This window comes from Lontra canadensis, unplaced genomic scaffold, assembly GCF_010015895.1.
Source record: "Lontra canadensis isolate GAN:19392208 unplaced genomic scaffold, GSC_riverotter_1.0 scaffold43, whole genome shotgun sequence".
Classification (NCBI taxonomy): Eukaryota; Metazoa; Chordata; class Mammalia; order Carnivora; family Mustelidae; genus Lontra; species Lontra canadensis.
Window position 1 is genome coordinate 12,911,440 of NW_022631037.1, and position 17,781 is coordinate 12,929,220.

At 57.1% G+C, this 17,781-nt stretch overlaps 1 protein-coding gene across 16 annotated transcripts in view; it reads right to left on the reverse strand.

Annotated features, from left to right (window-relative positions):
* The window catches only part of SRCIN1 (SRC kinase signaling inhibitor 1), a 64,980-nt gene that overhangs the window by 45,562 nt on the left and 1,637 nt on the right, over window positions 1-17,781 (reverse strand). For 11 of the 16 annotated variants that reach the window (XM_032871444.1, XM_032871443.1, XM_032871442.1 and 8 more), the window contains exon 2: window positions 9,412-9,474. The exons of the other annotated variants lie outside the window; for them this stretch is intronic. In XM_032871444.1, the coding sequence (XP_032727335.1) occupies window positions 9,412-9,474 (63 nt within the window). The remainder of the gene's footprint in view (window positions 1-9,411; window positions 9,475-17,781) is intronic. 16 annotated transcript variants of the gene reach the window in all.

Here is a 17,781-nt window from a genome sequence, read left to right on the forward strand (position 1 = left end):
CTCAGAGTTTAGGTCCCTGTCTCCAGGTCTCCAGAGATCAGGAGGCTGGATGTGCCCTGAGAGGGCTCCCAGGTGTGCCCCATCCATCTCCTGGGCAGAGATGGGGGCTGGGCACCAGCTCAGGGATCTCCCAGGTTCCCCGGGGCTAGATGCCAGATGCCGTGGGGCCTGTAGGCAGGGCAAGAGAAGGGGTGCATGGAGATTGCTGGAAGAGTGGAAGGCCTGGCTCAAACCCCAAAGTGCTTTTTACACACACACACACACACACACAGGAGCACATGCAGCTCAAGGCTACCCCAGTTCTCCCCCACCCCCTTATCTGCAGCCTAACAAGAGGAGCCCAAGTCACCCAGAAGGCGCCCGGAGGCGGCTGCCACCGTCAATTGTGCCTGACAGCTCCATCCTCCTGGGAGCCCTTCACAGTCAGGAAGCACACGGTGCTGGGAGGTCAGAGGCTAGAGGACAAAGGTCAAGCTTGGCAGAGGGTCCAGGAACCTGGCACAGGTGAGGTGCTCAAGGCTTGCCCCATCCCCCACTCCTCCCCTTGAAGGAAGCGGCCTCTCTGTCTTTGGGCGCCCCTGGCTCTGTGCTCCTTGCGTGCCGGTGGCCCTCAGCCCCTGCTGTCTGTCTGTGGGTCCCTGGAGCAGAAGCCCATCTGTGTCTGTTTTCTAAAACCATCTTTTCCGCCCCATACCACAGCAACCGAAGTCATTTTCCGGGCAATTGCCTTTCTGTAAACATTCCTGTGTAATATCCCCCCAAATTGCTAATGCCCAGAGCCCTGTTGAGTCTCCTTGTCACTCCAACCAGAACCTCAAGGTGGGGGCGGGCATGGGAGGAAGGGCCATTGGAGGGGAGGAGGGAGATGGACTAAGGATGAGGGACAAGGCTTCATGTCCAGTTCCTGGCCCACAGCAGGGGCCAGGAACCCCACACCTCAGGAGAGCCTCTCTGGGCAGGGAGGGTTGGGGAGGGGAACCCAGGAGAGGGAGGCCAGGGAGGGAAGGGAGCCATCTTGAAAGCATGGGGCAGATGGTTAGACAATAAAGCTGACTTCCTGGTGTCTAGAAGAAGGGGCACTAGGGACGCAAGGGCAAGGCCAGGCAAGCTGTCATCCCTCGGTCCCCGTCCCGGGATGAAGGTCAGCTCTCCTCCCCACCCCTACACCCAGGTGTCAGAGGGAGGACAGAGAAGTGGGAGGAGGCCAGGTGGAGCCCATCCCCTCTAGATGGACCAAGGCTTGGACACTGCAGTAGTCGGGGGATGGTGGGCAGAGCAAGAAGGCGGCAGAGTCAGGGTGGTCCTTGGCTGATGCCTCCTCCCTAGCCCCCAACACTGATCTCCAGAGCTACATAGGGAAGGGCCTGGGGCAGGCTGATTCTCCTTGCAGTACTGTCAGGGAAACTGAGGGTCAGGGAGGTTGAGTGATGTCACAGGAGTCACCATGCGGACTCCCTTCCCCTGGGCCAGGGCGGGGTAGGGGGGCAGGGAAGAGGGAGACGAGGACTGTGGCCCACGCCCGTGCCCACAGAGCCCTTCCATCCCCATGCCCAGGGAGCTCGGCTACCCCAGCCCCCAGGGAAGCTGGGCACGGAGACTCAGGAGGGGTGTGAACAACAGAGCCCCAGAGGGAGCTGGGGAGGCAGGGGAGGGTGCGGGGCACTGCCCATCACAGCGTCATGCAGGCGGAAAAACACAAACCAATTTGTGTAGATTTAAAACCCACCGAAGGCTACTTAGTTGGTAAACGAGTTGGAATCTCAGAATAGAATTAAAGGACCTCCTCGGGGCTGGGGGAAGGAGAGCTCACCTGCCTAGGAGGAGCTGTTGTGGGGAGGCTCGTCCTGGTTGCTCCCAGCAGGGCTTTTAGGACATTCCCCAGGGAGAGAGAATTTGAGAGGAAATGGGTGTTGGGCTCCTTGAAGTTAGGGCGGGCGTTGCCCCAGCCAGATGTTTCCTCTCCAGGATCTCCCTTCTCAGCCCTCCCTCTCTTGAACCTTTCCTGCTGATTCTGCCCACTTCTCAGGCTCAGAGCAGGGCCTGCCCCTCCTCCCCCAGGGGCACGAAGTGTAGAACCCTGTTTACCTCATTAGGCTAGAAGCAGCCTTGGTGCAAGGCCTTTGCCTCCTCCCTCAGACTGGAGTCTTCTTGATGGCAGAGCTACCACTCCATCCAGATGGGATTGGGGAAGACCGTCAGGCCATCTCAGGAGTGGGGTGGGGCCCCAGGGGGGGCCTCACTCAGGTCTCACTCAGGGCCTGTGACTGACTCTGGGCCTTGGCTCTGTGTGGCCGTGGAATCCTCTCCCCACAGCGGACAGGAGTGACCTCTCTAGACTGTTCTGTGTACCCCTGCCTGCATCTTGAAAACCGCTCTCTACTCTTCCTCCAGCCAAATGCCCTTCACAGGAAGGAAACCAAGGCCCACAGAGCGGACCTGATCCAGTCATACCGGAGCTGGAGACAGAGTCAGAAGTGGAACCCAGGCATCCTCGCCCCCAGCGACAAGGATTTTTCCATTCCACCATGCCACTTCCCAGAAAGCAATTGCCAGGGGAGCCCCCCCGACCCAGGCTTCAGGCCCCAGGAGGACACAGACTAACAATCTCCATAGGAGGAATTGGCAGCAAGGTGGAAAACATGGCCCCAGCACCCTGAGCCCCAGAGAGAAGAGCGAGCGGTCATGATGGGCCACACCCCCCAGGCATCCATGCCAGCCCCAGGGGATGCTCACCACAGAGAAATCAGGGGCCCCACATGGCACCCTGACCACACTCCTCAAACAAGACTCTCTCTCCCTGCTGAAGGGCCACAGCTAGCTGCTTGCCCCAAGTCAGATATTCAACCCTCCCTCTTTTCCCTGTACCACCCCATGGTAGGCAAAGCTATAACATTACCAAAAATCACTGAATGGGAGGATGAGAAAGCTCTGTTCAAACCTAGCTCTGCCACTGACTAGTGTGACCTTGAGCAAGTTAGCAGCCTCCCTGAGCCTCAGTCCTCTCATTTGTCTGGAAAAAAAAAAAAAAAAGACAGGAATGCGTGTTGTGCACTGAACAAAGGCTCCAGCCTAGGGGGCAAGTGGGGGACAGTTCCTTCCTGATCTGCTCGATCACCTGATTTCCTTTCATCCCATCGTCAAGAGTTTTATCAGACCCAGCACTGTACGGTTTTGATTTTTAGCTACTAATGAAGATCTGGCTAATTGACTTCCCTAGGAAGGGAGGGGGCATAGCTGCAGAGGGGAGTGCATCACCCTCGGTCTGAAGATGTTGCCAGAAAAGCTGGGACCGGCCCTGGCGTGGGCCCACAAGATGCCCCGTTGTTAGGCTAATTCCTGCGTGGCTTCTCCACCATCACACGCCCCGGGAAGGTGTCCTGTCAGCTCTCCATCTCCTTGGAGAGGCAGCTGAGAGGAAAACAGGCTGAGAGGAAGGGAAGGAGCAAACATGAGGGAGGGAGGGGAGAGAGGCAGGCCCCTGTCCCCCCAGCTCTGCCGCCACTCTGAAGAGGCTACAAGAGCTCCTGCTCTCCCAAGAGGGACTCAAGCCTCGGGGTGCTGTGGCCAGGGCAGCGACCACACCCCTCCAGTTGCCTCCAGCTGAAAGCATGCCAGAGGGGGAACTTCCTGTTCCCAGGAAGAGGGACCCCACTCTGTTGGAGGTGAGAGGCCGAAGCCCCGTCCATCACTCCCATCCTCCCACAGGGAAGTTGTCAGTACCCAGTGTTCAGTGAGGGCCTCACGGATGTTGGCAGGAACCCCAGACTGGCCAGATCCCTCCATCGCCTCCTCAGAGACTCCTTCCTTCTTGGGGTCAGGCTTTTCCTAGGAGGCCCTTCCTCTGCCAGCGCCCAGACATCTCCCTTAGCCACCGGAGCAGCCAGGACCCTGGTGCACACTCAGCTGCTCAGGGACACACTTGTGCTGGCGCACACTTCCAGCCTCACACCTGTGCACCCTGGTGCACGCCCATGGGCCCAGTGCCTGCTCCCCAACATGGGCCTAGTCACAACCTGCCTCACCTGCACCCCCCACAGGCATCCACATGCCAAGAGGCGCACCCAGGCACTGCCAAGACTGGGGTTCCCACACAGACATCACCCCGACTCCACCAGCTTCCAGCTGGGGGTCCTCAGTCCAGACCCCCTTCTTTTCTGGTCACCCGCTGCCCTGAGGGAGAGGCTGACCCTGCCCCCAAGGCATCCCTGAGTCTGTGGGCCAGAGCCTGTTTTGTGCCCCCCAAGTCCCTGAGAGGGCAATCCTGGAGCAGCCCTCCCCCTGGGTGAGGCATAGAGCCCCTTGACACCCCCCCCAAGGGAGGCCTCACTGAGGAAGGTCTAAGGAGGGGTGGGCTCTTCCCCAGGGCAGGACAGGGAGCAGAGCTGCCCCGGAGCCACGGACACCCAGCAGGGCAGGGGTCCCACAGTCCTTAAAGAACCTCCAACCTTCTCACACTTCAGCTGGGTACAGACTCCTCCCAACACTGGCCAAGGGCAACTGGAAACCCTCCCGGCCTCAGAAATGCCATCCAGCCCGGGCTTGGATACCTCCAGGAATGGAGAACTCATTACCTCCTAGTCATCAATCATCGTGTGGGATTCCTCCTTCCCTAAAATGAGCCAGTGTGTATGCCCATGGCCCTCCGAGGGACCCAGGGGCAGGTCATGACCTCTCCGTTCAGAGCAGGATGGGGGTTTGGAACCTGAATCTCCTCTTCTAAGGTCAACACTTTGGGTCCTTCCTTCCATGGCCTGGTTTCGGCCCCCACCCACCAGGCGTCTGCTCTGCCTTCTGCTGGGTGAGCCCCATATTGTCACCACTCTTCCTAGTCGGTGGCCTTCAAAACTCCTAAAATGGTGTGAGGAGGTCTGAGCAGCCCAGACGACCCGTCTCTGCTTCTGCCTTCCCCAGCCCTCCCCCTGTCCCCAGCACATGCGCCAGGAGAACAGGAGTCCAGGACATACCCAGCCCTTGCCTCCTGCTGCCAATCTGAAGCCCCTCCTGACCTTGAACTTTGGGGGCCAACTCGACTCCTCCTGCCTTTGGTGGGTGACTCTTCTAGCAAGGTCAGCTGAACCTGCCCGCTCCTTCCAGGCACTTCCATCTGTCCTCTGGTTCCTGGCCTCGCAAATGTGGGAGTCTGCCCTGGGGCTCACCCCTTCCCACCAACTATATCCCCCACGGCCTCAGCGAGGCAGAGGCAAGGTCTAGGCACCAAAGGGCATACCTGAGAGTCTGCCTGGGAAGCCTGTTCCACCTGTAAGTCTCTGGTCAGCGGCCTGAGGCTATTGATGTCCTGTCCGGCAGCCAGCCAGCTCAGGGGTACACCTAGCCACTTTGAGGACTGGAAAAACCACAGCCCACACAATAATATCTGACGCATATTAACCACACAGTGCTTCCTCCTTTCTATTCTACTTCCTCCTCCTCAGTGCTGACCCGGCCCTACTGCCAGAGGGTCCCAGGCTTGGAAGGAGAGGCTCCCTCACCTCCAGCTGCTTCCCTGCACCGTGCCCCCAAATCCGCATCCCCTGCTCGTGCGCTGGCTAATTCTGGCGTCTCATCAGACAGTAATTACGGGGGAATCAGCAGTGCTGTCATCTCTGCAGCTCGGCACCTGTCACCACGCCACCATCCCCAGGCGGCTGGGATGGGACCGGAAGCCAAGGGAGGAGGACTGTGCTGGGGTGAGGGGCATCTGCTCCTTCTCTGCCTCTGCAGCCCTTGCCCCCTTCAACCCTACCTCCTCACGGGGCATGCAGCACGTGTCGACTCTGTGGCCACCAGCCACCCAGGGCAGGGACCAAACGCATGGGGACGCGTGTCCCCAACCAAACAGAGTGCGATGACAGCAAGCCAAAGCTCAAATATTCCCTAGCCCTTTCACATAGCTGTGACCTTGACCGAGTCATTTTACTCCCTGGCTGTCAGTTTCAGCAATGACCAAGTGGGGAAACAGTGCCTATCTTGGGAAGATGGGAAGAATCAAGCATGTAAAGTATCCAGCCCCGTGATTACGTATCCATTCAACAAACTACACACCTACTCTGTGGGTCACCATGATAAGTGAGTCACAGCTTGGCAAAGATCACCCTGGGGCCACATTGGGGCACAGCTATTTTGTCCGGCTGATGGTGTCCTGTTTTGTTTCTTTGAATTTTCCTGTTTTTAAGGAGCATAAGCACTGTCCCTCGTAGGGGACAGTTCCCACTGTTTCAACTGCCCTTGGCTTTGCACATTTCCTGCCCCTTAAGGCGCTGCCTTTGCTGTCCACCAGAGCAAAAGTGGACTACGAGGTTCCATTGGATCCAGAACCAATGGCCATTAAGAGATCTGACAATACCATGGGAATTCAGAGGGGACAAGCCTGAAGGTGGTCAGGAAGGGGCACCTCAGGGAAGAGCAGAAATGGAGGTGACCAAGGGGGGGTGTCCCGGAAGAGGAGTCACAGAAGCAAAGGTTCACCAAGGAGACAGGCCAGGCGCATTGGGAGCTGCTGGAGACATAAGACATCTAATGAGGTCCTTCCTAATGTTGGATCTCAAGGCTCCAGACATGTCCGCCTCCTCCAGAACGGTTTATTAGGTGGGCCTCACCGGCGAAGCCACAATATAAGACCAGCTTACAACTAAGTAGCATCTGCTGTCACAACCAAGTCACCGAGTCACTATCCTCCCCTCGTGGTCCCACATGGAGAGGAACTCTGACCCAGCCAAAAGGAGGTCTGGAAATGGGAACACCTTAACCTCCAGTCCCCTTCATATACATTCCCCAACTCCAGGGTCCGGAGTCCCCGGGGTGCCCCAGGGGTGGAACCAGGAATGGGGTTGGGGAAGGAAGGTGCCGATGAACCTCAGAGTCAGTTCTCAGTAGCATGGACTCTGGAGGGACCGTGCGCTCAGGACTGCAGAGAGAGGCAGAGGGGAACCGCTCCACGTACAGTGTGAGAGACTGAGGCTAGACCTAAGAGGCTAGAGAGCTTTAGGCGGAAGGGGGAGTAGGGCTGAGGATACCATAATGGATTATCTATGTGACCTTGGGCTTGTTACTTAACCTCTCTGGTCTGTCTCCTTCCCCATAAAACAGAGACCTTAGCATTGAGGACACAGGCCGGTGGGTCGTAAGGATAAAATGAACAGAGCTTAAGCCAGCACATGGTTCATGTATTAATAAGTAAACATTCAGTAAATATTGGTCATTAGTATTTTCATTATTACAGGGGATGATTTTACCCCAAATTCAGCAAGGACTGAATGAACCCCCCCACCCCGCCAGGCCCTCACTCCCTTGCTGAATCGGAGTCCATAAATGGAACCAGGAAGTCTCTTGTAACTGGAACCAGAGTCAGTGTGGGCGCTGACCACATTGTGTCCACCTCGGTGGACAGCCCCCACCCCTAATAACCCTTCACAACACGTTTCCAAGACCCAACCACATCTTAATCTGCTCTGGGAGGCAGGACAGGGTTGTTTCCCCTCTCTACAGATGTCAGAAGTCTTAGAAGGTACTGAGCTCCCTGCCTCTGGGAGTATTCCAGAAAATGGTGGGCAAGAGAGGAGAGCATTCAGGCCCTCCTCTTGGTTCCCTGATGCCCCCCAGTCCACTGGGGTGGCTGAGCCCCAGCCTCTCTGCTATGGGTGCGGGGAAGGGGGGTTGGTGGCCCCTGTGACCAGGACTGGAGTGGGGGACAGCGTTGGGCCGACAGGAAGGGCTGCAGTTTCAAGTGCTGCTGCCTCCTGTCAGCAGCCACAGTGTGGGAGGGAGGGGAGCAGCCTTGTTGCTCTTTTAGGAAAACGGTAATTTTAATTAAGAGGCAGACAAACGAGCACTCTGCAGATTGTCTCAGAGCAAAGTTATTAAAAAGCCATCAAGGCGTCGGCAGCAGCCACAGTGGCAAGGAGGGCTGCCTCCCCCAGCTGCCCGCCCAGATTGGGGCTGAAGCATCCTTCAGAGAGACGGAGGACTGGAGGACGTTGAGTCTGCAGACAGCCAAAACCCAGATCCTGCAGCCCTGCTCCCCTGGTGGGGCAGGGGAGAGGGAGGAACAGAGCAGCAGCCGGACAATACTGGGGGCTCAGGCTGCCCCAGGGGGCGAGAGGGCTCACTGCAGGAAGGGAACAATCAATGGGGCAATCCTTGCTGCAGGCCAGGCTCTGGACCAGCTGCTCCTTTTCCTGTGCTCTTCTCATCTATCCTGCCATTTGTTTTTAACTTACTCTCTCTGTCTCTCTCTTTTTTTTTTTTTTAAGTAAGCTTCACACCCAATGTGGGGCCTGAACTCATGACCCTAAGATCAAGAATCACATGCTCTACTCACTGAGCCACCCAGGAACCTGACAACCCTGCCATTTTCCAGGCAGGAACACTGAGGCTGGGAGAGGACAAGTGGCTTGTCCAGGCCCACAGAGCTAGGTAATTGGATTAAGTGAGGATTTGAACCCAGGTCAGGCTGCCTCTCAAGTACAGGGCCCCAGGCTGCTGATCCTGGGCAGCGAAGTAGGGGGTCAGCTCCCCAAGGCCTCTGAAGAGTCCTTGGCACAGGTCCCACAACGCTGCCCAAGTCCCCAGGGACTTACTGCTTACTCGGTGGGGGCACACTATGTGAGGGGCACCATCAGGTCAAGGGACACTTTACAGGGACATGAAGTAGACAGCAGTTGCCGGCCAGGGAGCAGGGGCAGACAGGGGCGTCAGGGGACATGGAGTCACAGTCCTGGAGTAGGAGCAGGCACTTTACAGTCAGCTGCCCAAGCCAGGGCCCCGGCTCCACAGCCGGTGAACTCAGCCAACTCCTTACCCTCTCTCTGCTCAGAACTCTTATCTGTCTTGGTCACTGTTGGACTCAGACCTTAGCCCAGGGCCTGGCACAGAGAAGGTATTCAATAAATCTTTATTGAATGAATGAACAAACGGACAAATGAATGAATGAACGATTGAATCATTGAATAAATGAAATAAGATCACAGGTTTGCAAGTGCCTATAAACTAAACAGAGCTGTATTGAGGTGGGATGTGGTCCCATGTCCCATCCCCCACCCTCTAGCCTCCGCGGGAACATGGGTTTCCCTCCGTAAGAAGGGCCCCCTGCTCCTGAGGCCCTCTCCCCAGGCCCCCAGGCCCCTGCCTCCTCCCCCGGGCTTCCCAGCCCAAGGAGGTTTTGCGGCCAGCACGCTTATGTACATACATGCACACACACACTAACTCACATGCACACATAGACACGTTCTCCGCCAGGCAAGTTGCCCTCCCCGGAGTCAAGTCTCTGCTGTCCCCTCCCCTGGCAAAGGCCTGGGCCCACCGGGGAGAGCCCCCCTCCCCCGTTTCTGGCCATCTAGGTTGGCAAGAGGCAGTTGGCTAAGGAGCAGTGTGAGGCAGGGCGGTGGGGGGAGGCCTCCCTCCTGGCTTACTAACCTGGAGACTTTAAACAGAGGGAACAGAGTCCTGGAGCCTTCCCTCCCGCTGCACGCTGGAGCCCTGGGTGAGGGACAGGAAAGGAGGAAAGTCGTGAATGAATGCCCAGAGCCAGAGGAGAGGAGATGGAGAGAGCAAGGGGCCCAGGGCGGGGCTCCCAAAGTGGGATGGCTCCCAGATAGGGGCCTTGGGCCATGGGGCTGGAGAGGGGCAGGGACAAGGCAAGGTGGAGCCTTAACAGCCATCCCTTTAGAGGTCACTGGGAGGCTGGGGGTGGGGGCAGGAGGGATAGAGACTGGGTGTTGGAAGAGCAGGGGCTGAAGGGGCAGAGACACTGGTGGGAGACAGACAGGAGGACAGACAGCAGGACGACACAGAAAACATGGGGTCCCTAGAATGAGGTCCCCAGGACAGACAGTCAACAAGCCAGGCCTTATTCTCCTCCCAGAAACAGAGACAGGCCCTTTCCTGGAGCGCCCACATAAGATCCCAAATGATAGCACCTTCGAAGGCCCACCTGTGTTGCCCACCCAAGGTCACCCCATCTTGGAAGGCTGGTAGGGTCAGAGTCAGAGGGGCCTGCCATCACCGCTCTGCTGACAGCCTTCTCCCAGCCCGAGACCCCCATCTGCTCCGTTTACCCCCTAACGCTAAGGATGGTCCCTCTTCCCGCTGTAATGAGGAAACATATTTTGCACTCAACCAGCACTCACACACTCACGCTGTGCAGGACAATGGCACCTGTGCCTCTAACTGCTTGAAGGTCTATACCTCACTCCTGCCTCCACACACCCCCCAACCTTCAGAGTGCGGGGCACAGCCCCCTTTCAGCCTTCATCAGGGCTGTAGGCCTCCCACCCCACAGGGAAGTCCTTCTAACTGTAGCCTTTCCCCCTCCTGTTGCCTTATGGTCTATTGCCTTCCATCCTGGGGCTGGTGGCATGAATCCCCTTCCTGCCCGGAGGGAGACACCGTGGCCGGGACCCTCTCGGGCACAGCCTTCCGGAGGCTGGCTCAGACCCATCCATACCCACATCACGTCTGGCTGCAAGAGTTCTCAGAGCCCCCTGCCAATCTCATGGTTCCAATTTTCCCACCGATTACCCAAGACGCAGGCGTCCCAGGGAGAAGCAGCTGTTGTACCCAGATGTGGGGACATTGACTGAAGGAAGAAACGAAGAACTCTCACTAACGGATCTAGCCCCAGAGGGTTTCCTGGACCAGGCAGTGCAGGTTAGAGTGGGGTGCGGAAGGGGCAGATGGACAGGGGCGCGGAGTCCAGAGAAGTGACGACTCAGGGGGCCTACCTTCCTTCCCACCACCTGCCTTCAGTGGCAGCTCTGGGGACCCAGCCCCAGATAAACTGAGGTGAGGATGTGGATTTCAAAAAACACTAAAGAGGTTTTCTCATGTATGCCCCTTCCTTCAGGAAGACAAAAAGGACTTCGCCCATTCAGTCATTCCTTGGACGTGAGGAGGTCAAAGACAAAGCAATGACTATTTCTTAAAGGTTTCCAGTGAGCTAGGAACTCTACCTAAATTACCGCATTTCATCCTGGTACCCATCCTTCGAGGAAACGCTGTCGTGGGCCCCAATTTACCGAGGAGGAAAATGAGCTTCAGAGGCGAAATGACTTGCCCCAAACCACAAACCTCTGTCTGACTCCAGAACCCAAGCTCTTGACCCCTGAGCTAAGCTGCCTCCCCTCTAGCCTCCTAAGGCCTTGTCTGTCTCCCCTCTTTCCAGCCCAGGCTCCAGGATATATCATTTCTGAAGGACAATAAGTAAAAGAGAAGGCTTGGTTTCTGTCTCCTTCTGCCTCATCCTCGGGGTGGGAGGCAGAAGAGGCTAGGTCTGGGCTGTGGAGGGACCAGGGACCTGGGGAGAGGATGAGCTGTTGGGTTCGGGAGAAGCCCGACCCGGATCTCCTGAGCTTCACCTTTAAGTGCGGTCTGGCCCCTGGGGCAGGGGTAGGGGGTGGGAGGACTGCTTTCCTGCTCTTCCACCTCCTCCAGGAAGCCACTCACAGTCCCTTTCTAGTCCCCTTCTCCTTTTAACTTCCAGAAATCCCTGAGTACCCAGGCTGGGGAGAGTGTTAAAAGTCAGGGGACCAGCAAAGTGAAAATCCAAGTCAGTCCTAAAAGCCCTCACTCTTCCTCAGAGCCTTCTCTCTTAGAAAGTGGCTGGAACAAAAATGGGGACGCATCAGGCCAGCTTAGCCCCCACCCCCACCTCACCCTCCCTCAGTAGGGGTGGACTGGGCAGGAGGCAGCCCAAGAGAGCAGGCAGAAGGGCTGAGTGTTTCTCTGAAAGGGCTTCAGTGAGCCGTGGAATGCCTTCCCAATGAGATGGAATCGTTAATTCTTCCCCAATGAGGCAGATGCCGGTGCCTAGGGTGACGCGACGGATGCCCGCTGTGTCTGCAATTATCACTCGCCCTGGGGGTGTGGGGAGGCGGCAGGACACCCTCCCACAACCACCTCCTAGGCTCCGCAGAAACATCTTGAGCTAGGCCTCTCCAGAGCGGCCCCTGGAGCTGGGCTGCTCTGTGAGGTCTCTGGGTCTGAGGGTTCCCTGCAGGGCCCTGGGTCTGGGGTCTCCAGCAAGCTCTATGGCTGGGGTGGTAAAGAAGCCAGTGTGCTGGGATGGGGAGGTCTGCGGAGACGAGGAAGGCAGGCTTGGGAAAAACCCAGCTCCTTCCCAGTCTTGACAGAACTCCATGCCGGGACATGCAGTCAACTGGGCCAGGTGGCGGAGGCTACCGGGAACCAGAAAAAGGTTGTTGGGGAGAGGAGCCACCCTCGGGCAGTGCCTCCAAGGAGGAAAATAAGGACTGGATTATAGTCCCTGAATGGAATGGAATGTAGAAAAGCCAGTTCTGCCAGGATGGAAAACGTTGAGTTTATGATTCAGACAGCTGAATCCTCTGGCCACTCCCTTATCCAGCCTCCAGGCTGAGAGGGTAGACTTTGGGCACAATGTGTCTTTGCAGGACAAGGGACTGTTTGTAGTGTGTGTGTGTCTGTGTGTGTGTCTGTGTGTGTGTCTGTGTGTATGTGTGTGTGTGTATGTGCGCGCACGTGCCTGCCCTCACACGCATGTGCCAATATTCTCTTGGGCCAGCTCTCCATTTTTCCAGTTTTAGCTGAAGCTTGGAAATATTCTTCCCACCCTCTTTGTGGCAAGGCATGTTTATCTCAGGAGAGAGGAAGGAGGAAGAGCTTGTGACAGCTGGAAGAGACCTTAGAGATTCTCCAGTTCCACCCTCTTTTTTCATACCAAGCACACTGAAGACCAGAGCAGGCAACTAACTTGCCCATGGTCACACAGCAGTAGGGAAGGCAAGCCACCTGATCCTGGTCCCATGCTCACTCTTCCCACTGCATTTCACCTCTTTGCCCTGGGGAATCGAAGAGTGGCTACCTGGTCCCCTTTTCCTCCCCAGCAGGACTGGACCCCTCTCTCTCACGCACCCCTGTACCCTGTACTCAGCCAGCCATAACAGCTACAAGAGTTAAAGTGCATCTACCAAGCACCTCAGGATGGCCCAAAGGTCATCGCAAAGGTCATGCCCACAGGTCCCCTGCCCTTAGGTACAACACCAGCTTACTCATGTTCACATATACCTGTCATCGAGGTCAAAGACCACCGGAGCTCCCCACCTTGGAGGGTCCCCCCCCCACACACACACCCCGGGAGGCTTTCTTTCCTATCTAACCTCTATTCCTCCTACTACAGCGTGGGCCTGTTTCCTTTCAAGCTGTCCTGGGCAAAGATGGGGGGAGGGGAGAAGAATATTTTCTCCCCCCACCCCAAGCCCTTCTGTCTGCCCACCCGCAACAGAGCGGATGAGGGCAGGGTGTCCTCGGGTGGCTGGGCCCTGAGCCCAGTGCGTGCATGAGGCACGAGGAGCACACTGGGGGAGCAGCAGCCTGAGTGTGGGAGAAGCAGCTCTTCTGGGAATTGTCCCTGCAGTTTCTCATCCCCTGCAAAATCCTAAGTCTCAAGGTTAGGGGAGGGTCTTTTCTGGTTTCAGAGACTTTTGTTCTCTCTGCCACACCAGTTACTGGGTGTTTACTATGTATCAAGCCTTGTGCTGGACATTTTCTTCTATGATTACATTTAATCCTCACAGCAATCCTATGGTCACAAACAAATCTGCCCCCTGGGACAGTCCCTTCCTAAGACTAAATCTAACCTTGATCCCTCTTGCTCCATTTCTGCTGGCCCGGTCCTCCTCGGTAGCGGAGGCCATCTCTGCTTCTGTCTTCAGATATTCTCGCCAGGACTCAGTGGCCCCACATTATCTTCTCCAGGCTGGCAACCTTTACTCCGGTCTTGCCCCATGTGATGGGCATTATAGGGGCCAAAGCAACAGAAGCAGGACTGGTGGCTTGGATCCATGACACTGGCCCGTGTCAGACAGAGCTCTGGCCAGGGGGTAGGAGAGGAGGCTCTGGGGGCAGTACCCCCCGGAGGTGGGGACAGAACCGGAGGCAGCAGATTCTCTCTCCCTGATGATGTCTGTGACCCTTGTAGGGAGCATGGGGCTTCACCTTCAGTGTGGCAACTAAGCAGGGCCCAGAGATGCAAAGAGCTAGCTAGCCCTCTCTGTGACCAGCTCTCAGGTCCAAATTGCAACCTACAAGCCCAGGGGACTGCACAGAAGTGGACAGGGCTGCAAGACACACCCTGATCTGCCCTGGGCTGTGGGGAGTGGGGAGCTGACACCCGAGGAGGGACTCTTACACCTGGCTAAGCTCCTTGGCATCTAGAGGGTGCTCAGGCCCTGGGAATGGAGGAGGGAAACCCCCAAGCCAGCCTTGGCAGTGTTTCATACACTCCATGGTAGCCACAGGCAACTTCAGTAAATTCACACAGCACTTGGCTTCCCTATTTGAACCTTCTGTAGCAGGGGTGATGAGGGTAAGGATCCCCTCCATTGGGGCTACCCCCTATCCTGCCTCCAGCATGTCTGGAACCCAAGGGCCAGACCCACCTACCCAGGAAATGCTCAGGCCTCAGCTTCCACCCCCTTAGGAGATTCCAGCAGTGAAAGCATGGGCCAATGGGCAAGGGAAGTCGGAATGGTGGGTGGGACTCTGGTCCCTGTGGGTGGCACCTTCCCCCTTCAAGCAGGCACCATTAATATATGCAAAGCATATGCAAATCACCCAGAAGAGAGACACAACATCCACGGAATGTCAGAAGAGACCTTGGAGATGATCCAGCCCACACCCCCTCATTTCACAGGTGAGAAAAGAGGCCCACATCAGGCAGGGACTTGTTCAAGGTCACTCGGACATTTGGGTGCTGAGGAAGAGTGGGAATGAGCTCCCTTTACTCAGAGTCTAGTGCTCTTTCCACGACAGTCCTGTCTTTTATATGGGAGGTGGACAAGATGGCAAGAGGGCACAGGGCTTGGATGGGGCTCCAGGAAGGCCTCCCAGAGCCCAGGGGTGAGGGGTGGGGCTAGGACCCCTCCCTTCCCACCTCTGAGCCTGGAAACTGCTGGGGTGTGAGGGGAAGAGTGTGGACAGGGCAACAGCGATGCCTGGGACTGTGGGTGACCAGAGGGGTGGAGAGACCAAGGCCAGAGGCGCTGGTTTCTGACAGCCAAGCAGCAGAAGGCAGCAGGAGAACTGGAGTGTCTGAAGCCCAATGTCAGGGCAAGGTGCCCGCTGTGGTGTGGGGAGGGGGATGGTTTCCTTGCTACACACACACACACACCCCTCCAGGGGCTCAGCAGCCCCCTTCCGCTTGGACTCTGATAATTATGGCACCTGACAGACCATAATAGTCAACCCAGCCCCATCTCTTCAGTGGCTGCGGCTGCCCTCCACCCCCCAACTTGGCTTCTCCAACCTTCCAGACAGTCCTAGAAAGCAGGACCAATGCTGGGGGGAGGAAGACAGACAGATGGGAGGAGGGCAGACAGAGTGAGAAAAGGGGAGACAAGGTGGGGGGAGAGAGAAAGAATGAAGTGCAGGGCAGGAGAAACCAAGGGGCAGAGAGAGGGGAGGCCGGAGGAAGAAGTGGGGGAGACACAGGGGCAGGGTGGGGGGAGATGAGAGGGGGAGGGGGAAAGTGGGAGCAGCAGAGCAGAGAGAAAGGACCGCAGGCCTCTGGGACTGAAGCAAAGCCGGAGCCTGGGTATCAGGCATAGGAGCCCCACTGAGGGACTGTCTGGCAGGAGTTGGGGACTAAGCCCCTTTCCCTCTGCCCACCTCCCCAGCAATTCCTGGGCTGCCAGGCAATCAGTCCATCCTCCTCTGCCTCCCTCCCTCCCTCTCTCCCTTGGGGCAGCAGCCAAATCCAAAGCCTTCATCTCTGCTTTTCAGAGCTGGGAATGAAAGAAGGGGAAGCGAGTGCAGCCCTCAAACCCGCTGACGGCCAGATTTTTATTATCTTTGCTCGAATGGGCCCTAGGAAGCCAACAAGGGATTCTTCAAAGAGCATCTGAGTGCCTCATTGAAGCCCGCACCTGCACCAGCCCACCCACGACAGGCAGTCAGGGCTTGGGGGGCACAAGCTGTCCCCCACCTCCCACCAAGCCCAGAGACCAGACTCAAGGCTGCCAGGAGCCTCACCCTCAGCTCTCTGTGCCTAGGCAGGGGCCACTGGCTCAGGCAACCAGGCTCCAAGGCCACACCCAGGCCTGCTGGGCCTCTGAGGCAATCTCTGTCCCTCTCTGGGCCTTGAGGACACAAGCGAAAGAAGAAACTGGATCTCCTTGCCAGGGCTAGAGGAGATAAGTGCTCAGGATTCCTCGAAAGAGAAGCTTTTATGCCTAGGTCTTTCCCCTGAACTCACCGCCTGCACCCCCAGACCGGCCCCCTCTGCTGCCTCCTGACACCCCCTTGCAGGACCCCACCCAACCACAGCTTCCCCTCCATTCCAGAGACCCAGGCCCACCATTCAGTATGATCCTGAACCCCAAACCCCCCTCCCTCCATCCAGACCCTCAGCCCCAGCTCCCTTCTTTCCCTAAGACCTGACCTGGAGTGGGGGTGGGGCTCAAACAGACCGGGTACTTTAAAGAGCCCAGCCCCCTCCCTCCTAAGCTTGGGTCAGAGAAAGCCAAGGTTGGCACTGTGCAGACAGAAACCATGCCACCCCCACCTCCCAGGTCTGACCACACTGTTGAGATCGATGCCCGCAGCCAAAGAAGGAATCAATGGTTCTAATTAAACCCTTTTTCCAGGGTGGGTCCCTGGGAAGAGACAGAGAAAAAGAGAGCGTCTGAGGCTCTGTATCCCAGCACACAACGCTGTACCCAGTACATCTTTAAGAAACCTGGAGCTCAGCAGGAATCAGGCCACAAAGACCCCAGACATCCCCCCCACCCACCCACCTCCGGCCCAGCCGACATTAGACAAGGAGCAAGCAGAAGGCCTGGGGTGGGGGCAGGTGTCCTGATGGCTCATTCCCAGGGATCCTTCCCCTAAGAGAGTTCCCCCAGTTTCCCCTCTCCACTCAGCCCCTGAGGACCACAGTTGCTTCTTCCAGATCCCCAGAGCACACGGGGGACCCACATCTCCATCCCAGCCCTGAGGGTCATCATAGAGAATCGGCCATCATGGTAAGGGCGGAAAGGAATGGGGCGGCCGGTGGGGGGGGGGACACTGGACAAAGACCCTCTTGTCCCCAAGGCACGGTGGCAAGAAGCCAGGGCAAAGCCTTTGCACTCACTGCCAATGGTGCCTGGGTGCCAGGCAATCTGGGTGGAGGGTGAGAGGGATCTTATTCTTGCGACCCCCTCCCCTTAAACCCCAAGCCTTCACCCCCAAGCCTTCCTTCTACACTAGGCCACCAGCTAAGTCTCTGCCCCAACAACTCTTGGCTCGCCTGGAGCCCTCCTTCCGGTGTGAATGCCAGGCCCTGACACTTGCTCACAGTGGCCCCAACACCAGCCAGAACTAGCAAAAGCCCTCCTGCAGAAACCCAAACTGTCCCCCACATACACACACACACACACGCACGCACACGCACAACCGCACGAGAGACACCACCGCGACAGCTGCCACCAAGAATGACAGAGCTTCACATTTTCATAGTGACAGTCTCCATCAAATGCAGCATCAATTCTTGAAAACCAGCAAGAGGGATAGGGAAGGGAATGAGAGAAACTGAGGCATGAAGTTAGACAGCAAAGCAGTTGGCTCAAGGTCACCCAGACCAAGATACCCAGAGTCGGGAAGAAGGTATCCAACCTCCAGCCCCACAAAGTGCTCAAACCCCACACCAAGGAACGTTTGGACCTACAAGTCCCAAGACTGGTCAGCTATGCACCCCCACCATGTCCTCATCTGTTTCCCCTTCCCCCAAAACAACAGTAGCTCCGACATATCCTGAGAAGTCTTCAGCCA